A 27,674-nucleotide genomic window follows, 5' to 3' on the forward strand; every position below is an offset into this window, starting at 1 on the left:
ACACACGTGTGTGTGTTACTGTAAATAGGTTTATTGTACAGTTATTTATGAAAGCAAACGACTTCAAAGTAAACAGTTACCAACTAAGAAACTTAAATTTGCCAAATGAGCAGACGGTAATGTGTTACACAATGTAACAGTATTTTTTTATGTGAAGTTCTGGCAACACTATTACAAAGATTATTTGATAGGTTCCAGCAGTATCTATTGTTACAGTTCAACATTTAGTCATCAGTCTGGAATAACAAATCATCAGTAGGCACTGGCATCTTGACATCAACAGCAGAAACAGAACTACTTTAATACAAGCAAAGAATCACAGTAACTAACTTCACTCTTCCTTCAGTCAGTTACAGCATGAGCATGGGAACAATATTAGAAATCTCTCTCATCACACTGGGTACATACAATTGTCTGGTTAAACTTAGAAGAAACATAACGGAGCAGCAGACACTTATTTTCCATCACTGACTCAATGCTCAGAATGTCACACAGAAAACATGAGGATGTTAATCATCACAGGTAAGTGTATCTAAACTATGTGGTGCATGATGAACTTGAGCATTCATTCTTTCTACACACAGGTGAAAAACTCTAGCGAGCTACAAACATCACCTCCTACACCTACAGAACGTGAGTATTAAAATGATGCACCAACATAAGCCTCTTAACTACTGAACTATCAGAAGCATAAATTCAACACTACTAATCTTCCTTGCAGTTCTAGAGGAATAGCGACTAAACCTTTAGTTAGGAGTACTTTTTAAACAGGTATGAAAGTAGATAAGTGGATTTACAGCTAGACTACTAGGTGAATAAAAATATTATTCTTTGACAATAGTTTATGAAATCATAGTAAAAGTTAATTTGAAGTGAAGTGAAAATCATTGAAACAGACAGTATCAGTAGAAAAAAAACAGCCCGACTCTGGACCACTTCTGGGTGGTGTGACCTCGTGGCTACATAGTGTTAGATTACAGAAGGCCAGTATGTAGTTGTAACCACAGTAACATACATGCTGCTCAGAATTTAAAGTCACTATTGTCTATCTCTCAGTTTGTAGAAAAGCTCAGAATATAACACACCACAGCTATCAGGGCATTAGGAGGAGGCAGGAGGAACCAGCTAGCTTGGCTTTGAAAACTATTCATAACAATGCAGTGTGACTGCGTTGATGGAAATTAAGGGATTTACTGTGAATAAATGTTTTTCCACACTGTTCACACCAGTATGGTCTCTCTCCAGTGTGAACACGACGGTGAATGTTTAGTTCACCTGATATAATGAAACCTTTCCCACACTGGTCACAGCTGTGTGGTTTCCCTCCAGTGTGAACATGTTGGTGGTATTTTAGACTACTTGATGTAGTGAAAGCTTTCTCACATTGGTCACAGCTGTACGGTTTCTCTCCAGTGTGAATACGTTGGTGGTATTTTAGACTACCTGATGTAGTGAAAGCTTTCTCACATTGGTCACAGCTGTACGGTGTCTCTCCAGTGTGAATACGTTGGTGGCATTTTAGACTACCTGACTGAGTGAAAGCTTTCCCACATTGGCCACAGCTGTACGGTTTCTCCCCAGTGTGAACACGACAGTGACTTTGTAGTTTAGCTGATGAAATGAAAGTTTTCCCACACTGTTCACACCAGTATGGTTTCTCTCCAGTGTGGATACGACGGTGCTTTTGTAGGTCACCCGATAGAGCGAATGCTTTCCCACACAGGTCACAGCTGTACGATTTCTCTCTAGTGTGAACACGCTGATGCATTTTTAGTGCACTCGATCCAGTGAAAGTTTTCCCACACTGTTCACACCAGTATGGTTTCTCTCCAGTGTGAACACGACGGTGAATTTTAAGTTCATATGATGTAGTGAAAGCTTTTCCACACTGGTCACAACTGTACGATTTCTCTCTAGTGTGAACACGCTGATGCATTTTTAGTGCACTCGATCCAGTGAAAGTTTTCCCACACTGTTCACACCAGTATGGTTTCACTCCAGTGTGAACACGTTGGTGTTTTTTTAGAGTACCCAAATGGGGAAAAGCTTTCCCACACTGGTTACAGCTGTATGGTCTCTCTCTAGTGTGAACAAGTAGATGGGTTTTTAACCCACTTGATCTAGCGAAAGTTTTCCCACACTGGCCACAGCTATGCGGTCTCTCTCCTGTGTGAACACGTTGGTGGTATTTTAGACTACCTGATGAAGTGAAAGCTTTCTCACATTGGTCACAACTGTATGGTGTCTCTCCAGTGTGAATACGTTGGTGACATTTTAGACTACTAGACTGAGTGAACGCTTTCCCACATTGGCCACAGCTGTATGGTTTCTCCCCAGTGTGAACACGACAGTGACTTTGTAGTTTAGTTGATGAAATGAAAGTTTTCCCACACTGTTCACACCAGTATGGTTTCTCTCCAGTGTGGATGCGACGGTGCTTTTGTAGGTCACCTGATAGAGCGAAAGCTTTCCCACACTGGCCACAGCTATGCAGTCTCTCTCCTGTGTGAACACGTTGGTGAATTTTAAGTTCATTTGATGTAGTGAAAGCTTTTCCACACTGTTCACAACTGTATGGTTTCTCTCTAGTGTGAACACGCTGATGCATTTTTAAATTCTTCGATGTTGTGAAGGATTTTTCACAGTGCTGACAGCAGTGACGTTTGAGTCCATCTCTTCCTCTCCGTTCCTATAACAGACAGAGAGAAAGAGTGATTGAGATGTCATGGTGCAATGTAAAGTAGTGAGTGTACAGCTTGTACAACAGGAGGAGTGGAAAAGGACTCCAGTGGCAATCTGTGAAGCTCCAAGAAATTAAGGCAGTGCTGGCAAATAATAGAGGCCTCATAAAAAATAGACACTTTGGTACCAATTTGGATATTTTCACATAGGGGTGTACTCATTGTTGTTGCCAGGGGTTTAGACAATCGTCGTGCGATCTATTTTAAGGGGACAGCAAATTTACATTGTTATACAAGCTGTACACTCACTCAAAATTTTACAATACCAGTACCAAAACCAGAACCCTTAAAGTGATACTGATACCAATTAAATTGATACCAACTGAACTGAGCTGTTGTAGCCATATAGTGGTTGATTGGTAGGCTATTATTATTCTTACTGTTATGGACAAGTAAGACTACAGCTTGGGAGTTTTTTTATATGTGAATGAGAGAGGAGTGAAATAGTTTAGTGACCAAATAAGTTGTAGGAAATGCATTTAAAGGTATTTTTTGGTTGAAAGTAAACAACGGAAAATTAGAAAGTTAATAAAATAGCCTATCAATAAACTGAACTGAAAGATCCCCGCAAGTAGGGATGGGGATCGAGACCCGGTTCCAAAGTTTCTCAAACCCAAAAATCAATAGGGTTCGAGCTTATCGATACTGCTATCGAGACTTGTGGGTCCAATGATGTAACGTTATGTCTCGAGCGTCAATTCTGATTTAATTTGAAACGCAAGAAAAGAAAATCATCAGGCTGCAGTCTGTCAGCTCCTACATACACACACACAGCTGCAGCAGAGCGAGCGGCTGCGCCGTCACGGTGTAATACGGTGAGGGTTAAGTTAGCTCCAAACTACTGTGATGTTATCTGTGAAGGTTCTCAGTCATCCAGGTCATAATTATCCAATGAAGGTTGAGGTCAAGGGCAACTGGACTTGGTAGAAGAAACTAGAAGACGTTTCGTCCCTCATCCAAGGGACTTATTCAGTTCTGACTGAGAGGTAAGGAAACTCAGCTATTTAACCTCTTGGATCGTTAATTTTCGATGTAAATTGCGCAAAACTGATTAAAATGTTTAAAAAATACCATTCACTTAAACATATTGAATAAGTAATTAATATTTTAGTCACAGGAATGCAATATTTTATTTTTAATTTAATACAGTAATTGTTATTATTGGTCGCACCACATGATGAGTGGAACAAAAACTTCTAAACCAAAAATATATTTAAACCAGATATCAGTAACATTTAAAGGAATTTTCATGAACAAACATTTCATAAACATTTTTTTGATGGAACTCTCATTACAAACATTTATGTTGTGCAGTACACATTTACATTTTTGTTTTGAACAAACATAGAACTTGACAATATGTCAGAGGTGTTACCCAATCAGCAGCCACATTTAAAAGACAGTGAAGTCCAGTGGCTGGCCGTACGCAACAGGATGTTCAAGGCTCCACCATTTCCATTGAAAAAAATGCTTTGCTACATTTTGTTAGGATTAAAGTTGGCTTCAAACTCAAAATAACTCTAAATTTACTTGATTTATGTTTACATGTTGTTTAATTTGACCTGACAGTCACGTGTCTGTGATCATCGATCAGGGAAATCGAACACGGTTGTCCTTTGTAAAAGTCCTGGGTTTGACACAGCCAATAGAGGTCGTTAAAATATAATAAATCAAGTGAAGATGGGCTGCTACGCCAACATGTTCACAAAAAAATGCATTTCCTCCTAAGAAATGGAAACACGCACAAGAGCAACATGTTGCTTCATATAGTTTTCATTTAAAATTTTCTTTAAGACGCAACAATTCTTGCTCCGCTCTTGCTGCGGGGTCAAAATTAACATGCTGTCCATGGCAAGCAGTTTTTCTTTACTTGCATAGTTTGTGAAATAGTTAAGTAAAATTACAAGTTCTAAATATTTTTGGCCATTTTTCTCATGATATTGTACAAAGACTAAAAATAATCCGTTGTTTCTAAAATGTAAGAAAAAGTGTGTCAAATTGCAGAAAAATCTATTCCATATCATACTACAATAAAAGCACTTTATATGTAAAAGTCAAATTGAATATAAAAGGACAAAAACTAAATTGCCCATCATGGAAACCACTTTTCAGCGGTCGCACCACGATATTTTCTAATTTAGTCAAAATTTGAAGGCAGAGAATAGGCCATGTAAACAAAACTTGATGTTTCAATGGGTCCTTATCAAATTGGTATATTATTCAACTTCCTGTCTTCTAATGGATTTCAACATAAAAGTCCCGAAGTGGTCGTTTGTTGATGGTCGCACCACATGATATTTCATAAAATGGACATCGGACATCGCCTGAAACGATACTTTAAAAAAAGAAAAAACACACACAAAAAAACTGGTGGGCATTAAAGTTTGTTTTTTTTTTAATTTACTGTTGGTCTCTGTGTTCGATCCTGTTCAAGCCGTGTTTACTGGGAGGATGCTGAGTGCAGTTTTCTTTTACCACTCGCTCGGCTCCGGTTCTGGGGCGCCGCTCTCTGACGTTATCCTGGCCCAAATTCCATCCCATCTCCCACAGAAAACACCGCTCAGAACTGTCTGAAAACAGCTCATTTGTAGTCCAGCCTTTTCTTCCGCTTTCTGGTGAGGTCACAAGAAAGTACGTGTCATAATGCTCACCTAGTACCTAGTCAGACCAGGGTTCGTGCACCATTTTTAAAGTTAAATTGAAACCTTTCTAAGACCTTTTAAGACATCAAATGTAAATTTAAGACCCCAAAATTTTGAAACAACGTATTTGATATAAAAGAGATTCGTGTTATCTCTTTTAATGAACGAGGCAATGCCATATTTGCCAGTTTTATTTTCACCACAGGTGAATATAAATTATATATTATATATATTTCTAATCGGGGAACATAAAGGTGGTTTACACCTGGCACTGAAAGGCATTTTGGGTGATCAGATTGTGATCGGGTAGCACTAGACCACATGAAAGTACAGGTGTAAATGCACCCGAGACGCATTGAGGACAGATTCTGATCCGATCAGCAAAACTACCTCTGTAGATGTTAAGGGACACCATGACCACATGGATGCAAATGCAATGTCTATCCATATGCAACAACTACTTTCCCGGAAATATGTACCAGTCGCAGTCTTCTGCAAATCAAATCCGAGTCTGACCGTGCAGACAAGCGCCTAGACAGTGTGAGCATTCAGTGTTGTGCATAAACCTGCTCAAACATATATCCAATGTTCAATATATATTTGATATTAGATAGATATTTTGTCGAGGTAAAGGGACAAATTTTTTTTACTTAATTTATCTCGTGAATATTTGCTGTTTTTAATTTTCTACCTCAGATTTGTGAAGTGATCCACTGTTTACCAAGCTGCTGTTTGGCATCAAGTGGCTGTCATGTTCTGACCATAAAAGCACAACTTTCACTGAAGAGTAAAACTTCTTCAACCCTCGAATTGACATTGGCTATTCAGTAGAATAGGGTGGTATGGTGTGTTTTGGGGCTCAACGTCACAATGTCCCATCAGCAATCACCAATGGACAATGGCAATTCAATTAAATTTTATTTATATAGCACCAAATCACAACAACAGTTATCGCACAGCGCTTTTCATAAAAGAGCAGGTCTAGAGTATACTCTGTGATGTTATTTTCTTAAAAAGTATATAATATAAAATCAATAAATTTGTTGCCAGAAGGTGCAACTTTTTCAGCGAGAGAGAATAAGCATGTACATTTTACCTTACACATAATTTGCTATTATAACTACTTTTAATGTAGCATATTTACATCTAGTTTCTCTCTTTACCAGCACTCTTTAATTCTAACAAAAGCTACGAGAAACCATTTCTCAACCATCTGTCTCTAAAACATGCCGTCTATGATACAGTGAGCTACTGTCTATAACAGTGACCTTTAACTTTTAGGTTTTATTTAACTAATATATACCTACAATGAAGGCCTGGGGGACATGGCCAACAATGGTATACCAATAAAAAAGGTCAGGTAGCACCGTTATCAGGGCATTAAACAGAATTCTTGACTAAGAACGTGGTCGGAATGACTCATGACCTGTCCAGCCTTCTTTTCAAGTGGGAGCGCAGGTCTGTCAGCTGAACTCCAATGATCTTGGAGCAGATTTTAACAATGCTGCTGAGGCTATTCTTGTCCTTCAGACCATCCATAAAACCAGCAGATAAAAGAAAATTTTAAAAGACTTTCAATAAACGAATAATAAAAAATTACATTAGATACTCTGGGTAACATTAAATAAATTTAGCTTCCGCATCAAGTAGATTCTTTGTTGTCCCCGCTTGGCGACAGACTGTTTTTGTCAAACTTGAGGTTGGAGTCAAACATGGTTCTCTCGCTCTCCCGAAAACACAGCGGCCAAGTTTGTGTAGTGAATGGTTAGTATCACGAACACCGCTGCACAAATCCATCAAACACGCTTGTCAATGTTGGAGACCCACCTTAAATAAATTATTACCACGCATGTAAGGAGCCTAGCTAATAAGGATGGCTATGTTAACCTTACAAAACAGCTGGGTTGCGAGGTTAGCACGCTGTACATAGCTCCGTTCTAGTCAATATCGCATACACCCAAACCTCGCCACAGTTCATTCTGTGGGAAACACTGTTACTGAACATATTATTAAGTAAAATTATTAGTGCTGGGCAACGATTAACATTTTTAATCACGATTAATCACATGATTTTCTTGCAATTAAGCGCATTGTGCGCAATAGTGAATGAATAATAAGTAGTGTATTGCACACTTACTTTAAATGTACTGCTATATACACAACATGCAACAACATGTGGTTTGCAAATTCTTTAAACAAATAAGGTGCTTTTTCCCCAGCAGTTCCTTTTACACAGTAGCAATAAAATACAGTCATACACAAAAGTTTAGACACCCCTAACAATTTCCATGATTTTCATTTAGAAATAAATCGGGTATTTGGATCAGGAGTTTCATTTTGAGCTATCAAATAACTGAAAGACATAGTAATATTTCAGTGGTGAAATGAGGTGTATTAGATGAACCAAAAATGTACAATATGCATCAAAATGAAAGTAGACAGGTGCATAAATTTGGGCACCCCAATAGAAATATCAACTCAATATTTAGTTGAGCCTCCTTTAGCAGAAATAACAGCCACTAGACCCTTCCTCTAGCCCTTAATGAGTTTCTGGATTCTGGATGAAGGTATTTTGGACCATTCCTCCTTGCAAAACATCTCCAGTTCAGTTAGGTTTGATATTTGCCAAGCATGGACAGCCCGCTTCAAATCACCCCACCGATTTTCATTGATATTCAGGTCTGGGGAACATTGTACTTGTTCCTCTGCATAAATGCCAGAGTAGATTTTGAGCAGTGTTTCGGGTTGTTGTCTTGTTGAAATATCAAGCCCCGGCGTAATTTCAACTTTGTGACTAATTCCTCTAAATTATTCTCAAGTATCTGCCAATATTGAGTGGAATCCATGTAACCCACAACGTTAACAAGACTCCCAGTACCGGCACTGGCCACACAGCCCCAAAGCATGATGGAACCACCATCAAGTTATACTGTGGGTAGCAAGTGTTTGTCTTGGAACGCGGTGTTCTTTTGCCGCCATGCATAACGCCCCTTATTATGAACGAATAACTCCATCTTTGTTTCATCGGTTCACATCACCTTCTTCCAAAATGATGAGCTGGCATGTCCAAATGTGTGTTTGCAGACCTCAAGCGAGACCGTTTGTGGCGTGTGCAGAAAAGGCTTCTTCCGCATCACCCTCCCGTACAGCTTATCCATGGTGCGCTGAATTGTTGAACGATGCACAGTGACACCATCTACAGCAAGATGATGTTGTAGGCCTTGGGCTGTTTTTGACCGTTCACCGTCCTTCGCCTCTCTGATATTTTACTTGGCCTGCCACTTCTGGCCTTAACTAGAACTGTGCCTGTGGTCTTCTATTTCCTCACTACGTTCCTCACAGCGGACGCTGACAGCTTAAATCTCTGCCATAGCTTTTTGTAGCGTTCCCCTAAACCAAAATGTTGAACAAGCTTTGTTTTCAGGTCATTTGAGAGGTGTTTTGAGGCTCCCATGTTGCCACTCTTCAGAGGAGAGTGAAAGAGAACAACAACTTGCAAATGGCCATCGTAAAAACCTTTACTCATGATTGGATGCACCTGTCTACAAATTTAAGGGCTTAATGAGCTCACTAAACCAATTATGTGTTCCAATTAATCAGTGCTAGGTAGTTACAGGTGTTGAAATCAACAAAATGACATGGGTGCCCAAATTTATGCACCTGTCTAATTTCGTTTTGATGCATATTGCACATTTTCTGTTCATCCAATAAACCTAAATTCACTACTGACATATTACTGTATTTTTCAGTTATTTGAAAGCTCCATATGAAATTGCTGATCCCAAAACCCGATTATTTATAATTGAAAATCATGGAAATTATCTGGGATGCCTAAACTTTCGCATACGACTGTATTTTATATATTTCTTCAATCTCAAAACATTAATGTAATCAAACCAAAGCTGCTTGCCACCGCCAGGGCATTAACTTTCTTATAGCTTAAAACAAGTGACCATCAGAGAACATTGTTCTTGTGTTCACTCGCACAGACTTCAAAACTTGAAATGACGTTAGAAATCACAGTGGATATTTTACAAGCTCGGACCAGGTAACGTTAAAGCTGCTACTGCGTCATGCGCCTCCTGCTATGGTGCCACTCACCAAGCAAACTTCTGCGCAAGTGGACGGAGTCAGTCTGCTATGCTAGTTCCCGCTTTAGCTGCCGCAGAGCTCGGGAAAAACACCGGGTCCGATCCGGTACAGAAGTCCGTGTACTCACCCGGGTGCTGACTTCCCGGCTGGTCGGGTCCGGGTCCGGGTCCGGGTCCGGCTCGCAGTTAGCAGAAACTTTCTGTCCGGAGCTCGTCGACGTTACTGCCGCCATCTTGTCTCTCCGTGCGCTGAGCTGACAGTGCGCATGCGCTGCTCGTTGTTTTCTTTTCAAACGGCATCACCGTGGAAACGAGTTTAAAAACAGAAAAAAAACAAAATTAAAATGAAAGAAGCGACTACTTCATGTTCACTATTTAAACCTTTCCATCGACCGTTTTAATGAATTAAAAGTGTTGTTAATGGGTCAATATCACTATAAAGTGCCTTTGGTGTCCTCAGAATGAATGAACTTATTGTAAAATAATTTAAGGTTTTATTATAAATGACCAAACATTTACACACATCAGAATGTGTTTCCTTCATTTTATACCATTTTCTTTGGTTTTTGCATGGCCCACATGCTGCTCTGCTAACTTCAATGAGTGTAATAAGTGGTTTAATTACACAAAATTAAAATAGTTTTTATTTGTAATAATGGTCCTTAGCAGGTTTGTTCATACAAGCCATTTGAATAATTTGTTTAATTTACATGATAATATTAAACATTTTGTAAGTGTCCCTGAAATTGCTGTCATTGTGGGGTAACTGCCTCTTTAAGAAACAGGCCGGTGTATTGAGTGACATCATCGCCAGTAGTCTTTGTTCAATGGAGGTTTAAACAACTGCTGGAAGTACATAACATTTCTACACTTCTATTCCTTAATTTTCATCATATTGTGTTTGTTAGATCCCGAGTCACCCCTGTTCAGGAGGTACTGGACCAGCTCTCCGTCGTAAAGGGTCCGATCCTCTGGGTATTACCCTAGTAGGTATAACTGAGGACTGTTTAAGCTGGTGTCGAAGAGATTCGCCTGGCTTCTCACTGTCTTCTTCCGAACGCCTACCCTGCTTACTCTGAAATGGCACCTGACTGAATAGCCCTAGAGCCAAATACCACCCCAGCCATGCCCGTTAACGACAGCTCTCTTCTCATTGATCAGTGCACTTGGTATAGTTGCTAGGATTGTGTTTAGTGGCCAGGAAAATAGGCCCCAAGGATAAGTTAATTTTGTTGGCTAGAGCAACCTATACACACTTTACCTAATGAATTACTACCTTAGTGAAGAAATAAGTTCAGTGTCTACTACTTGTACTTTAAATGCAGTATAAAAGGGGCAAATGGAACAAGGATTTAAATGGGGCTGTTCTCAAAATATCGATACAGAAATATATATATACATATATTGTTAGGTAATCCTTGATTATATGTGTATACAGATGCTTTTGTATCGATACATCAACAAATGACTGACATAACTTACAGGGAACAGTTGCTGTTGAGGGGTTGCTGGGGATGTTGCTGCTGCTGCTCTGGTTGCTGCTGATACTACTGGAGGTGATCTGTGACTAGAGATATTATAACAAACATAGGAGATATATTAGCTGATGTGACCATGACAAGATGTAAAGATTGCTGACAGTATTTGGGACCGGCTCACTATGACTGACCTGCTGTAGCTGCAGCCGCTGCCAAAGCTGACTGCTACGAGAAAATAAGAGGGAGACGCTCTCAGAGACGGCTGCACACCGAGAGCTGCAGGGAGAGGAAATAAGATTCCAGGTTAACAAAAGTGCAGGAAATAATCTGGGAAGGAAACAGTACTGGGAGAAAGGACTAAGTTAGCCGAGGCAGGTGTAAGAGTGAGACAGATCTATAGACAGGTGTGTGTGTGTGTGTGTGCAATATTGTGATAATGATTTTATATATTTCATTGTTAAATCGGAGATATATGGATTGTATTTTGATTGACTATATGTCTAATCATAAATCTAAAAATATGTGTGTGTGTTCTTTCTGTTGGCCCATAATAACCATGACAGAGCAGCATTTTATAACATTTCATACCTTTTTCTGAAATCTAATAGGGCCATTTCTTCTTTGATGTCAGGAATATTATTTATTTTATATTGACACTGACATTATTACATGTATTTCCAGTTATTTAGTTCATATAATAGGTTTGCTATCTATTCAAATACTGTTCTGATTTAAGTGATCGTTTGAAAACGGGCTGATAAGTAGGCTATAATTCAGAGGAATAAGTAATAAACCTGTTTTACCAAAGTTGTTATAATTATTTTAAGGCACACTACGTTTTTTATTAAGTTACTGTAATAATCCTAGTTGAAGTGAAAGGTTTTTAGTCAAATTATATAAAAAATACCAGACCTCACGACGCCCGTGAAACTTTTCTCCCTCAAACAGCAAGAATGAAGTGAACAGAGCAACTTTTGTTTATCTGTGTGTAGAAGCAACGTTATTTTTGGGCGCAGTGTTAGTCGGCAGCTAAAGTTACTTCTACTGGCGACACGCAGCAATATGCAACTACTGTTCTGCTCTCTTTGCGTCTTTCTTGTAAAATACATCCAACAACCCACAACATGCACGTTGAGGTGAACCCGTCTGACCGGCGGGATCGCAGGAGTCCTGCAGGCAGAGCTGCTGAATCACTAACGGTGTGTGAACGGGAGGGCTCGTCACGTATGAGGTCATCAGGTGAAAGGTCATCATGTGGGTCATTTTATTTACTATGAAATTATTTTTACTAATAGTTTGATTCGGCAGGACTTCACAAAAGGACCTTTACAAATTTAAAAATTAATTAATTAATTAAATTTGTCATTGACAAAAGGGCACTTTGGGCATCAAAGGGCAAAAGGGCACTTTGGGCATCAAAGGGCAAAAGGGCAGGTGCTCAAGCCCCCTTAGCACCCCCCTCTGCACGTGCATGGAGTCCAATGATTCTTCAGTTGGTTTGGATGTTGTGGTTACCGTCTGTGGCTCGATCTCTTGAAGTCCCCTGAAGAAATCTCTGAAGTGTTCTCTAGTTTGCTGTTCAAATCCCCGTCTCTTCTCTTGGGCTCTTGGTCCGGTGCGGTGATGGTCTTGCTCCGAGTCCGATGCCTCTGAGGTCTGCCGAGGAATAACCCCGATCTCTCTCTGACTCCTCTTTATATATCCTACTCCGTAGCTGAGTTTCTTTGTGAAATCAGCCACCACCCTTTTCCTGTGTACGTGACTACTGTCACACAGCTTGTTCATCTGTAAATTCAGTTGGGCCAGAGATATCCTTGTTTGGCCATTTCATTTTCCCTTGCTGACCCTTTTGCAGTTATCTAACCTTTACCCTAATTCTCCTTACTTTAACAATATTATGTATTTTACAATCGAAATATCAATTCTGTTTATTAATCTTCAATATCAATGAGATATCCTGATTTTCAATCATCATATCATGTTTAATACCAAATATCTTTCTTTTATCATTATTCAATATATTGCTTATAGCATTGTTAAGCTCTGTGTTTTGCAGATGGAAGGATGTTGCACTTGTAAACATATTTAATTACCTATTTAAAAACATACAGTTGTGAAAATGTAAAAGAACAATAACTAGGTTATTTGGAAGAGCAAAGACGGCGACAAAGAGAACTGATTGCATCCCCAAAATGAAATGAAAACAATAACTTTTTAAAAAACAAATCATTCAGTAGTCACTAGTTTCCTCCCCAAGTCAAAAACCATTATTAATTAATAATACTAAAAAGGTTAGTGGCATGTCCACCTTTTATGAAAATAAACAAATTATTTTCAAATTGTATAAAATCTTGGATTATTTCTTTATGAACAAATGAAGACCAAATATTACTGTTTGATGGTTTGACCACATACGTTTGTTGTTTAGAGTTTATTTAGGAAAGAAAGTGCAAATATGACAGATGACAGGGTGGACATATTTTATGCTTTGTTCATACTTTGTAAGCTTGCAATTAATTTATAAAAAGTGCTGGAGCTTGACCAACATGCATTTCTAACAAACTAAGATCTACTTCATAAAATGTATGTAGAGTCAAATGGAAAATCTCAGCTTTGTCTTTTGGGAATTATGAAGTCTCAAAGGCACTTTATAGTGATAATGACCCTAATACAACATGTGTCTGATTTTCTCCAGAGCTGTTTCGTCTTCAGGTCAACATAAAAACCAGAGCAAAACATCTGCGTGGATGAAATGATCCAGTTCAGTTCCTAACAGAAGTCTTTCTTCCTACATATAGAAACTTGCCTTTGTGGGAGCTGGATAACGTATAGAGCATAAAGTATGAGGACCAGAGATGAGAGCCGTTAAACAGTTAAAGTTTCTCACTTCAATAGATTCAGTAGACAGAAGGTACTCTAACAGGTCATAATAAAATTAAATCACTCATTCACAATTGAACAAGGAAACGATGTAGCATGTCGGCTAAATGCAGTAAATGTACCGTGATCATGTAACGAGCATTGATTAGTTCAACCTGATAAAACTATTAATATAACGTTGCAGTGGGGGTTTACCTGAGTTCCCAGTATATTATGTGAAGCTGTCTCCCTGCCTTTTTTCCGGGAGGATTGTGCCGATATGCCGGTGTCTCGCGTCGCTGAATGAAGTGACGTACGGCGCAGGTGTTAATCTGCCTCTCAGCCGGGAGCAGAGCCTGAACATGTCTGAATAAAAAAGCCACAGCCTGCATGCTGGTGTTCCTGCGTTTATTGCCAGATTTCTGTATGAAAGTGGTTGCGTTTCGGATTATGCTCAATCATGAGTTCAAGCAAGCACGTGTACGAGCACACGCCTGGTTGCAGTCTTAAAACCGCACCGCTAGTGGCCACTGGAAACTACATTATGCCCCTTTTAAAAAAGAAAAAAACCAGTTAAATACACTCATACTGCCACCTGCTGGTACAAAAGGGGTACATCAGCTCCATCTACTTTCACTCAAAAAACTGCAAAGCAAGTTCAACCATATAATACCTGTACTGCACCAAACAATGCGCTCATTAAATCACAGAGAGAGAAGTGACGTGTTCCCTGGTCAGTTCTAAAATATGTAATTGGATTGTACTTGCTACATGGACAGAATGTGTTGTTTATATCTGCGAGACAAACAGCTAATGAATATTATTGGCAATAAAACTGTACAGCATTGAAGCTGCACCACCGCGCCGACAAAAATCAATATGTAAAAACTAAAAAAGTCAATATGCAAATAAAGAAAACCTCTCAGTGAAATGTTTTTGTAGAAATGTGTCTTAAGGAAAAGACTCTGAACCTGATCTTGCCCATTGAATAGTTTGCAACACCCTACTAGAGGACCTCAGTCTGCATCCTGGATCAGCAGCCCATGTCTAAACATAACAAAGAAGCAGCAGGCACTTACTTTCCATCATTTACCCAATGCTCAGAATATCACACAGGAAGCCTTAAGGATGGTATAAACTATAATGTGGTGCACTCCCTCTTTCTACACACACTGGCTAAAAACTAAATGAGTCATCTCCTATACCTACAGACTGTGAGTATTAAAGTGATGAAATGTCCCAGGCCTTTACACAGTGACCAGATTTGGCTTTATTTTCAGTCTGAACAGAGAAGACAGATTCCAAACCACATTCAGAAACAGAAAATAAAAACAGAGAGAATGAACGAATATAGATGTATGTAGCAGGATCCCTACTTTAAATTCAATATCTGCACTTGTAACATCTTCTGGGGCACCACCTTCAATCAAAGGAGAAATTAAAGAAATCAGTCTTATTAACTGATCTGTGAATTCCCAATACATTGATCCTTAGTTTCTGCTTTGAAGAAATATTCACAGACAAAAGGAAACATTTATCTACAGCTAAATGTGATTAACAAGGGAATAAAGCCAATAAATTAGGTTTTAATGAGCTAATGAGTTACGTGACATGAAACCAGATTCAAATAAATGCATTTAAAGTGTTTGAGGAATGATTATTCAGTTTGGCTGTATTAAAAAAGTGGAATGAACGCTAGTTCACTAATTCAGCTTTCCTCAGACCTACGTTCACGGCCTCCCAGCGAGGTGAGCGCTCACTGGAACGTGGTGGTGGCCGATGTGTTGAGTCAGACAAAGCCATGTTTCTCGTGGGAAGACAATGAAATAATAATGCAGACAAACAGAAGAGGTGAAGAAACAAAGGAGAAAGAGGCCGGACCCCCGTCAGAAAGGGCTCTTACTGGAGGAGGAAAGGTTTTCATGTTCAAACTGTTGTACGCCTCATAACTAATAATCTGTCTTTGTGGTTTCTTCTACATTTATGGAACTATATAATGTGATATGTCACCACAGTCACACACTTCGCTTCACTATGGGAAAATTAATAGTGATTACAACAAAATAACAGGGTTTACATCAAGCATCCATCTCAGACATGTTATTTAAAGCTAACTCGGATTTAAAACAACGTGAACCATCACTACTTAACTATCAGAAGCATAAATGTTCAGCTTCTCCTTTTTTTTTTTGGAACCAGCTGAATCCAAAGACACAAAGGAGTCTTTAACTGCTGTCAGTCCTGTTCTTCATCTTGTTATCAGGACAGAACACAGACCTCTGGGGAGTCAGAGAGTACCAGGTGTGGAAAGAGGTAACGTGGCACTTTGACTAGTGAGGACATAAATGTGGCCTCTGGGACTCTCTTGGTCATGCTAACTTGTTGTCTCTGAGTCTGAATCTGTTCATCTAGAAAGTTGTAGGAGGCTCATGTTCTCATCAATGTTTTAATGAGTCCTCGTTTTTCAAAATGTGTATAGTGGAGGTGGAGCAAAGTTAGCATGATGAACAGAGTCACAACAATTATGAGAAATCTTAACCCTTCGGGCCGACAGGTACAAGGTGTGGATGATGACCTCATGATCCTCTGACTTCAGACCAGGACAGACTCTGCTAAATCAACAGGACCAGAAATATCCCTGCGTCCCTCACATGGCTGGACAGTCAGATCCTCCAGCCAGAGTCACTACATTTTCTTTACCAAGCAATTCATAGAGAAAACTCTTGGCAAGTAGTTCTAGAAAAATATTAATATTCAAATAGTTTATGAAATCATAGTAAAATTGTAGTGAGAATCATGGAAACAGACTGAATCAGTAGAAACAGGTAGCCTGACTCTGAACCACTTTTAAGCTAACTCAGATTTAAAACAACATTAACCATAAACTTCCTAACTACTGAACTATCAGAAGCATAAACTCAACACTATTAATAAAACGGTAGCAGATTCAACGGTTAGTTTGATCCTACATATACTAACTCAAACTAATCTCACCTAAATAACAGAAATGCAGTGATGACAAGAATCCCATTAACTGTAGCCACTAGGTTGCAGTGTGGTTACATGGAGAAACAACTTATCAGACACAAGTTTCTTGCTACAATCACATTACTGAGTCTGACCTACTTCTTCCAGGACCCTCCCTCTAGCAGAGGGGTGAGGGAGGGTGGCGTGATCTCGTGGCTACATAGTGTTAGATTACAGAAGGCCAGTATGTAATAACATACAGCTCAGAATATAAAGTTACTGTTGTCTGTCCCTCAGATCGTAGAGAAGCTATCGACACAGCTATCAGGGCATGAGGAGGAGGCAGGAGGAAACCGCTAGCTTGGCTTTGAAAAATGTTCATAACGACGTTGCAGTGTGCCTGCGTTGGTGGACTTTTAGGTGTTTACTGTGAGTAAATGTTTTCCCACAGCGTTCACACCTGTATGCTTTCTCTCCAGTGTGAACACGACAGTGACTTTTTAGTTTAGCTGATGAAATGAAAGTTTTCCCACACAGTTCACACCAGTATGGTTTCTCTCCAGTGTGGCTACGTCTGTGGTTTTTTAGGTCACATAACTGAGTGAAAGCTTTCCCACACTTGTCACAGCTGTATGGTTTCTCTCCAGTGTGAACACGTAGATGGGTTCTTAATACACTTGATCTTGCAAAAGATTTCCCACACTGACCACAGCTATATGGTCTCTCGCCTGTGTGAACACGTCTGTGTCTTTGCAAATCACATGATGAAGTGAAAGTTTTCCCACACTGCTCACACCAGTATGGTTTCTCTCCAGTGTGAACACGTTGGTGCATCTTTAGGCCGTATAATGTAGTACAAGCTCTCCCACATTGGTCACAGCTGTACGGTTTCTCTCCACTGTGAATAAGTAGGTGCATTTTTAGGCGGTATAATGTAGAACAAGCTGTCGCACACTGGTCACAACTGTACGGTTTCTCTCCAGTGTGAACAAGTAGATGTTGTTTTAGTTCACCGGATGTAGTGAACGCTTTCCCACATTGGTCACAGCTGTATGGTTTCTCTCCAGTGTGAATACGTTGGTGCCTTCCGAGGCTACCTAGCTGAGTGAACGTTTTCCCACACTGGTCACAGCTGAATGGTTTTTCTTTAGTGTGAACATGTCGGTGTTTTTTTAGTTCACCGGATGTAGTGAACGTTTTCCCACATTGGTCACAGCTGTACGGCTTCTCTTCATTGTGAATACGTTGGTGCACCTTTAGGCTACCTGACTGAGTAAACATTTTCCCACATTGGTCACAGCTGTACGGCTTCTCTTCAGTGTGAATACGTTGGTGCACCTTTAAGCTACCTGACTGAGTGAACATTTTCCCACATTGGTCACAGCTGTACGGTTTCTCTCTAGTGTGAACTCTCTGGTGAATCTTAAAACTTCCAGATGTTGGGAAGGATTTTTCACAGTACTGACAGCGGTGACATTTGAGTCCATCTCTTTCTCTCGGCTTCTATAACAGACAGACAGATAGAAAGAAAGTGAGGGAGATGTCATGGTGGAGCGAGCTACAGTATCTAACAAAAGTGAGTACACCCCTCACATTTTTTTATTGCGATTTATCGCATTGTTACACGCAAAATTGAATAATGAATTCTAATGCTAAATGTACTGCTATATACACAAAAGTGCAATGACGTGGTTTGTAAACACTTTCAACAAATAATGTGCTTTTTACCAGCAGTATTCCCTTTACACAGTAGCAATAAAATATTTCTTGTAAATCTCAACTTACTTCCTAGCACGGAGCAGGTAACGTTAAAAAAGGATTGAACACACAGGGTGCAGATGTTGGTTTCGGTTGTTTGACAGGCTGCGTCATTAACAAGCAAGCGGCTCACCTGCTGAGCGTGATAACAGATCGCGGGTGGAAAAATACGAAAATAGATGACAGCGTAGTCTGCTCATGCTTCCCACCTCTACATGTTTGGGTGGCTGATTTGCAGGCGGAGCAACATCCCGCCCCTCCTGTGACCCATGGTTTGACTGTATGTGTAGTCAGAGCCAGTGAGCAACAGACTTTCAAAATAATGACAATAAAAACTGCGTTATAAATGGTGTAAATTAATGCGATAACGTGTTAACTTGCCCAGCCCTAATCTTTTTATGTGACAACACTGAAGAAATTACACTTTGCTACAATGTAAAGTAGTGAGTGTACAGCTTGTATAACAGTGTAAATTTGCTGTCCCCTCAAAATAACACATCACACAGCCATTAAATTAAATCAAAGAATAGAAAACAGAAGAAGTTATTTCCCTCACATTTTATTGCTGTTGTTTTTTACTTTCTGTGAATTTAATCCAATCAGTCTTATTTCCATCCTGTATAGATATCTTATTTTGAAAACTGGACGTTGTCACACGTGTATCCTCGCACCAAATTCATCAAGTCCGCCCCAATTTGATAACTTATGTTTGAGGTTCTATGAGGTTCTTGTATCGCGTAACATGAAGAATGTCTCAACTTAAAATGTAACAGTAAACAGAGAGTGAGAGAGAATAAATGTGTATTGTACCTTACACATTGTTATGGCCGAAAATTGTGGCCTTGCATTTAATCTTTCATGTATGATATTTAATATTATTATTACTATTATTGTTATGGATTGTAGATACATATGCATTATGTTTTTTATCCTTTACCTTTCCTCTTCTATTCTCCTTATGTTAGTCCGTCCACATTTACTAGAGTGCTTAATCCCTCACCAGCAAGATACAATTTCCACATTTAATCTGCCGTAAAAACTACTTTCAATGTAGCATATTCATATCTAGTTTATCCCTTTGCCAACACTGTCTTTCAATCTACCCAAAGCTACAAGAAACCATTTCTCAACCACCATCTGTCTCTAAAACATGAAGTCTATGAAACAGTGACCTGCTGTTTAACGCATCTAATTAACATAATTCGATATCGATAATTATTATGATAAATGTCTAGTCGTCATTTCTTTGAAGTTTAACGGCTGATTTTTTGCTCCGGAGTGAAAACTGAAGAAACCAGATGGTTACTTTTTAACTAAGCCAAACAGAATCACTTCACAAATCTGAGGCAGAACATTCATAAAATATTTTTTTCAACAGCTATGCATGAGCAAAATTAAGTACTGTAGACAAGCTGCAGATTTATTTAGAATAAGTTAAACCTTAAAGTTTAACAGCTCATTAACGTTAGTGCTGATAAACATGGCATTACTTTGTGGGTAATTTAGCAACAAGCAGCATGAGCTGCTGTACGTGATTTTAGAGAATATTTAGAAGTGATGAACCGGAAAAATAAGGACTGTTCACTAGAACTTCTAAACATACTGCTGTGAGTCGGGAGAGTGCAGTGAAAAACGGGAGGGTTAGCAAGTCATGAATGTTTTCATGAGAGATCGGGTCTGTTTTTATTATAATTATTTAAATCATGTTAACACAGCCTTCTCCTTTGATTCTGCGTGCTCTGGTCAGCTGATTGTTTTCTTCTGTGGCTTTTGTGGTGACCCGTCTCTCTGTTTCATTTTTAATTCTCATAAATTGGCTGTTATTTGTCAATTTAAATGCAGTTAGCTCACATCAGCCGGCCGATAAATCAGTCGGGTTCTAGTGGAAACAGCCTCTCAGCGGTAGTCAGTAAGTCACCAGGGTTCAAATCCCCAGGTGAAGTTCTACTTGCCAACAACGGGGGTGTTTTTATCATAGTGGGTCAAAGTTTTCCTGATGTACTTGGATCGTGACACTTTCTTATTTTATTAAATAAAATGTAATAATAAATGTTTTATTTATTATTCTTATTTATTAAACAGTGTTTGAGCAGCAGGGGGAAATTGACACAACATCAGGGGTTTTCCTGGCTCAGAGTGGCTCTTTGGGGGGTGACTTTGCGCGACAGTAAGGATAGCCGGTACGTGTAATCTATGCATTTTCTGGTTATTTCTGACCATTACATAAACAATATATATCCACAACCTGGTGAGTAAAGGTATAAAAGTAAAGTATAATGTTAGTATAATATATTTACAGGTTACACTTGATTCAGATAATCTGCTTCGATTTAGATTTATTCAATTAGCTATTTTAAAATTACTATACATGTCAGAGGTCACACGCTACTGGAGCAACGAGGGGTTTAGTGTCTCGCTCAGGGACACAATGGTGGATGGTCACAGTGGGGAGTTGAACCCGGGTATCTCACACCAAAGGCATGTGTTTTATCCAGTGCGCAGTCTCCGTTTATTAGTTGACATTAAGCAGTTTCACTAATAAAACCTCTCTCTGATATTAGCCTACACCACTGTGGTTAAGCTTTGATCAGTGCTATTGTTTGTATATTCATTATAATTTCAGATAATAGTACAGGCTACTGTAGTTTAACATTAGTAGCCTGATATTAATTCCAGTTGGACAAAACAGCAGTTTCATTTTTGTGGGTTTCTTCATACATCCAATTATTGTGCAAGACAAATGCTCAACTTGGTGGCTGGTCTCTCGTTTGCTTATGCAAAGTAGCCTACTAACTCGTCAATACTAATAACAACCGTGCAAACAGAACGAGTTCAGCGTTTGTCAAGTTTGCCGTAGCGCCACAACCTCCTCCGGGCTGTGATTGGTCAGTTCACGAAAAGACTTTGACAAGTCACCTATACAGTCTGTACAAGCAGCTAACGCACACGGCTGCATGAAAGGCTCACGATCTTCCTGCGGAGATCAGCAGGCAAGAGAGAACGGGAACAGGTTATGGAAAGCGTCACGTAGTGCCCAGAGAACCTGATTTAGGGAGGGCAGAGAAGAGAAATTTCTCTATGCAGGAAAAACCCTGAATAGTGAATAAGATTTCTGAATGATCTTACCAACTTATCTTGGTAAGTAAAGTTAATAGTACTACGTGTTAAGCGGAACAGCATCAGATAATTTACTTCTGACCTTAGTCAAAGTATTTTCCCATCAACTGAAGCTCTGCTGTCTGAGGTTCCTCAGCTCTGAGGGGGACTGGTTTAGTTTAGAGAATTATAAAGGTCTGTTAAGCAAACAACTGAACAGATTACTGGGCCATCTAGTTTAATACTTTAGTGGTGTTAAAAAGGGGAAACATCAAACTCTGCAGGTTCTAGAGGATCAATGCAGTAGGCGACTAATGATTTTCACACTGACAAAGACTGAAAGGATGGACCGGCAGGTAGGATCGTCTGAGCTACAGAGAGCTGGAGGGAAGTGAAACGTGGATTGCGGTGAAAAAGCAGCCGCCTGCTCTCATTGGCTGGATTTCGACGTCGACTCCTCCAGATATTTGGCGTGCTAGATATCTGCGATGACGTCGGCGATGTGTCAGAAATGTGACGGGGAGCCGTTTTGATGCGTCATTGAGTTGTTCGCACGTAACGACCGCCGATTTACCCCCGACCACAGCCTGACGGTCGCCGAGCGGCAAACCGGGCTAAAAATCGTGTAGTGTGAACAAGGCTTTAAAGGACAGACTGTCACAAGAAGAAGTAGACGACCTTTTATACAGAGCAGCAGATCTGATCCGGATCCGTCCCGCAGTGCAAGTGGACGGAGTCAGTCTGCTATGCTAGTTCCCGCGGCAAAACACCGGGTCGGGTCCGGTCCGATCCGGTACAGAAGCCCGTGTTCTCACCCGGGTGTTGACTTCCTGGCTGGTCGGGTCGCAGTTAGTAGAAACTTTCTGTCCGGAGCTCGTCGACGATGCTGCCGCCATCTTGTGTCCCCGTGCATGACCTGACACTGCGCATGCGCTGTTCGCTCTTCTTCTTCTTTGGGATTTAATGGCGGTTGGCAAACCAGTTTAACGGTGCGTTACCGCCACCAACTGTGTGTGGAACGAGATATTAAGCAGGAAATAAATATGCGCTGTTCGTTGTTTTCTTTTCAAACGGCATGGTGGACCGTGTTGTCCTGGACTGAGTCTGGATTCTGGTCTCGGAGCTCTTCAGGCTGAGATACAGGAGCGCTGCGGGATCCCGCGGAGTGTTCTCGTGATGTCACGGCGTCTCGCCCCGCCCCTTAGTTACTGTCGCTAAGGCCGTTTAGAAACACGGCTCCTTGATTTCAGGCAGAAGATGAAGTTTAGTTAGTTGGTTTCCTGAATAAGTAATAATACCTAATTATGAAAACAGGTAGGCTATAGGCTAGATCAAATATAAGACACAGTTTTCTCATGAACCTGTCGTTGTAAAGTCAGTTACACTCAGTAGGTTAGCCTCTTTGTTTTTGCAGTGGAACATGTGTCTAGGCTTTAAGGTTAAACTGTAAAGTTGTAGATGTCTATTTCACATACGTTCAGAGCAGGTATTAATGAAAAACTCACTTTAAACTACATTTGGGCCTGTTTGTTTCAGTCATCCTCTCTCAGAAATAGTCACATTATCTCCAACATGATAACTATGATAGGAATATTCCAGTCAGTTCGACTACAATATGAAAGGTTACTGTTCATTGATCAGTTTTATAGGTTAGCCTACATATCAGTGTTTAATGTAGCTCACAGTAAGTGTTTTCAGTGCAGCTGTCCGCAGAGTAACAATGTTACAAAGACTGTTATAAAAGCTGAGGATAAATCCACAATGTGCGGAGATGACAGATTCAAGATCATGTTTGGGGAAAAAAACATTTTAAAGTTGTTAAACATGTAAGTGCTGCGTTCCAGGCAACTCAGAACTTGGACATTTCAGACCTCCAACTAGAAAAATTATCCTGGAACGCCACCTGAAGACAAAAATATGTACCCCGACTTCACGAGTAGCAGCTGAATGACGTCACACAACAATGGCAGCTCCCATGGAAGCTCACTTTGTAAATGGTAAACCATAAACTAAAAGGCAACAGAAATCGTATTTGCATGTATTTCATTAAAAGTATAAATACTATTGTAGAGTAAAACATGTTCTAATTGATGTAGAAATATGTTGCTATGTAGCTGGTCACACTAAAGAATCTCTAAGTCATCTTCTTTGATATCGACAGCGTTAATGAGGAGATGAAACGGTCGTCACACAACAATGGCAGCTCCCCTGGAAGCACACATTGTAACATTATAAATTGATGTAGAAATACGTTGTCAATGTTATCAGGTAGCTGGTTACAGTAAACAGTCTCTGAAAGTCGTCTTCTCTGACCAAAAGTTATTCAGGAAAATGTTAATAATGTCCATAAATGTGAAAGCATTTGGAAATATAGCCACAACTGTTGCTGACTGATGTAGCTAGAAGGATAAAGTGTTAACAAGTAACGTATATTTATCACTTGTTTTTAATAAAATGGGTGTCCTTTTAATTAACACCAGTGCAATGCTGGGGGTTTTAGGCCCCATTTCCACCAAGCGTTTTTCAGCAGCTGAAAACACCAGCTGGTGTTCTGAATACGCCCAGCTGGCAGCGCTAGCAGGCGTTTTGTAGGCGCAGCGTTTTTTTCGAGACGCTGTGGTTGCTATGAAACATCATTTCTGTGGAGGGGATGTGTTGCAAGTAGCCTAGGCTAGCTAATTTCACTGCATAGAAAATGTAACCACAATGTACAGTAGGCTTGCTCTGGCCATTGCTCTGCATGAAGAGAAGACTGAAACATGAGAGGACTCTCCGTACGTGGGTCCATGTGATTTTGCGGGTGAGGAAACACCTCTGCGAGTAGGCACATAGTTTCGTTCAAGATCGGATTTGCTCGGGGTGGTGTTTGTCCCACCCCTCCTGCGCTGTGATTGGACGGTTGGGTGAAAAAGGGACAGTGACGAGCGTAGCGTTTTTCCCAAAGTTGATCATTTTTCAACTCTCGGCGAACGGGAAAAAACACTCAGCTTTGAGGTCGGAAGTCAGTTATTTCAACATTTCCCAGTTCCGACCGGCCTCGAACGCGGCATAACCTCCTCCCGAGGAGGTTAAGTTCACAGCATCAGTTGCCGGAGTTACTGATCTAGGGTTTCGATCACGAGCTGTTCACAGCGCGCCGGTAGTAGGCCTACAACACAACCCATTGTTGGGGTGTACAGGGCCAGGGACAGGAGATGGCGGAGCGGCGGGGCGCGCGTCGGACGGTCTGTGATGGTTCCCTTTTGCTGGAGGAACCCACACGCCCCAGTCTATTTGAGCACTGCGCTGCAGTTTTTTATATCATAATTTATATGCGGGGTGTGTTAAGTCAGCTCGAGACAAAAGGCTCAAGTCCAAGTGAAGTCACAAGTCATTGGTGTTAAAGTCAAAGTCGAGTCGCAAGTCTTCTTTGATTTTGGCAAGTCGAGTCAAATGTCATCATTTTTATGACTCGAGTCTGACACAAGTCAAAGTCATGTGACTCGAGTCTACACCAAATTTATACAGCTGTGCAGGTGTGTGGGAGCAGACAGATTTCAGTGCTTAAACAGTAGTCGCAGAAAGAAACGTCAAATACACACACACTAACAGTGAGGACAGAGTGAAGGGACACAGCACCTCCACACTTACTTTTACCCGAACACCACATGTGTGGGAAGTCATTGAAAATGTTCACGTTCTAAAAGCTCTGCATCAAATTCTTGGGCCTTTGCCTGGACCCAGTGACCAGGTTGCTGAGAATAAAATGATCAGCTAATCCAAACTCAACACAGCCAAAATCTAAAGTGGACCTTACCATGGCCTGATAAATCAAAAGCAGGGTGTCTCTGCGGGGTGGCGATGGTGCAACGGATGAGACGCCTGCCTTTGGTGTGAGAGACCCGGGTTCATTACCCCACTGTGACCCATCCACCATTGTCTCTGAGCAAGACACTTAACCCTAGTTGCTCCAGAGGCGAGCGACTTCTGACATGTATAGCAATTGTAATGGAAAAACGCGTCTCTCTCAGCCCCCAATCACATCCAGCTAAACTACAGAAAGGGACTTTCTCCTATTTACAGATTATTTGTTGCTAACCATGTTAGCTTTTTGTCCATCCACACACCCAGACATTTGAAGAATGTGACTCTTTCTGAAGGACTCTTATAGGTAGAAAGATTCACTGCAGGACTTTTCCTCTTGCAGCCAAAGATCATGAGCTTCCTGTTATATCCCCACTGGTCAACCTGCTCCTAGGCCTTTCAATTTGATAAAACATCTGTTCTTCCCTTCTCCTCCAGATGGCGCCATTGTCATTGAATAAAGGCCATCACGTTGTAGAGGACTGGAATAAAGACTGAGCCTTGGGTTGTTTTATTTTCAATGTCAACCGTGTTGAAAAATCTCGACAATAAAGATGACACAGAGACTCACATTTCGCTTTCTTATTCGGTCTTATCAGTCATGCAAAGCAAAAACACGATGCTACTGACAGAATCTTAGTTTCAGTATTTTTATTAAAACATGTTGTGCTGTGTAAATAACACTTGTACTGTGCATGTCCCCGTAGTTACTTTACAATGACTCTGTTTTGACTCTGAGAGTTTGAACAAAGGTACAACAAAAGAAAGGCAAATGGATGCTGATGGGTCACATTAACATAAAAGAACAAAAGGAGGTCTTACACAAAGACATATACTTTTAGCACTTAGCTCAAAACACCCATTTCACAATGGCAATGAAATGAAAAATTAGGCTACAAAAGGAGGACAGCACCCATAAGCTTACAAAAGTAGATATTACAAAACAACAAGGCAAAGGCAGGCATGTAAGAAAAGCAATCTAGTAGTTAGCCTGCATTACTAACAAAATAACTGCACAAATTACAAACAACAGTGAAGTGCATCCAGTAAGTGGCCAGTGTCATCTCCGGAGGGACCACTCCTCGACAGGGATCCACAAATAGACAGAAACAGCAAAAGTTAAATTAATATGGACTAACAGCGACCAACAGCGGTCGTAACACTCCCCCCTTAAAATTAAAAGCTCCTTGTAGCGGCTTGACGTTAACGTTACGTAACATTCACAGATCAGCTCTACAGTCTAGACAAAACATTTGTAAACACATTTGCAGACCCCATTTCATGTTGGATATCGAGGTTAAAGACTTGTACTTAGAGTGCCCACCTCATGAGCCGCTGGTTATAGTTAAACATATGATACAGGAAGAGAAGTGGATTGTGAACAGTAAACACAACAGACAGAGAAGTAGTTCCAACATAGACTTTGAAGGGCTGTTGCACTAATAACAGAGCATGGCTTTCAATTCAATTTCAATTTTATGCAGCGCCAGAAGGTGTCAGAGGTCGCACGCCTGTGGAGCAACTAGGGGGTTAAGTGTCTTGCTCAGGGACACATTGGTGTGTCACAGTGGGGAGATAGAGAGAGGGAGAGAGAGGAACAGAGAGAAGGAGAGAGCCATAAATAGGGATGGGGGGGGGCAGCCTACACAATATACACACAGAGGTACAGACAGTAAGGGTAATCTTGGTACAAACTGAATGAATAATGGTACAGATATTTATAGTAATGTTTATGATCATAATAACAGTAATAATAGCAATAGGATTAGTAACAATAATCGTAGAAGAGGGTGTCGAGCAGGAACACGGGGGCAGCAGGTGACCCGCAACCACAGATCCAGACTCCACAGCTCCAGAGCCAGAAACACCTGCAAACTATAAGCTATATCAAAGAGGAAAGTCTTAAGCCTACTCTTAAATGTGGAGATGGTGTCTGCCTCCTGAACCCAAACTGGAACCTGGTTCCACAGGAGAGGAGCTTGATAGCTGAACGCTCTGGCTCCTAGTCTACTTTTGGAGACTCTAGGAACCACAAGTAACCCTGCATTCTGGGAGCGCAGTGCTCTGGTGGGGTAGTAAGGTACTATGAGCTCTTTAAGATAAGATGGTGCCTGACCATGAAGAGCTTTGTAGGTAAGAAGAATGATTTTAAATTCTATTCTGGATTTTACTGGAAGCCAATGCAAAGAAGCTAAAACA

At 40.5% G+C, this 27,674-nt stretch overlaps 1 protein-coding gene across 1 annotated transcript; it reads right to left on the reverse strand.

Annotated features, from left to right (window-relative positions):
* Positions 1–116: 116 nt before the first annotated feature.
* Positions 117–22,772, reverse strand: LOC123967361 (zinc finger protein 91-like). The gene is made up of 6 exons (XM_046043437.1): positions 22,448–22,772; positions 17,167–18,281; positions 11,144–11,228; positions 10,957–10,988; positions 9,603–9,759; positions 117–2,689 (listed from the first exon to the last, which is right to left on the reverse strand). The coding sequence occupies exons 1-6, from the start codon at positions 22,526–22,528 to the stop codon at positions 1,148–1,150; spliced, it is 3,012 nt and encodes a 1,003-aa protein (XP_045899393.1). The 5' UTR covers positions 22,529–22,772; the 3' UTR covers positions 117–1,147.
* Positions 22,773–27,674: the final 4,902 nt, after the last annotated feature.

Source organism: Micropterus dolomieu, unplaced genomic scaffold, assembly GCF_021292245.1.
Source record: "Micropterus dolomieu isolate WLL.071019.BEF.003 ecotype Adirondacks unplaced genomic scaffold, ASM2129224v1 scaffold_324, whole genome shotgun sequence".
NCBI lineage: Eukaryota > Metazoa > Chordata > Actinopteri > Centrarchiformes > Centrarchidae > Micropterus > Micropterus dolomieu.

Excerpts from the sequence above, each read along its gene's own strand:
- LOC123967361 (XM_046043437.1), bottom strand. The coding sequence starts at position 22,528 with ATGGCGGCAGCATCGTCGACGAGCTCCGGACAGAAAGTTTCTACTAAC. Across the intron at positions 10,989-11,143 it reads AGCGGCTGCAGCTACAGCAG|CCCCAGCAACCCCTCAACAG; the intron begins GTCAGTCATAGT and ends CAGCAGCAACAT. Across the intron at positions 9,760-10,956 it reads CTCAACAGCAACTGTTCCCT|AAAACAACGAGCAGCGCATG; the intron begins GTAAGTTATGTC and ends CCGTTTGAAAAG.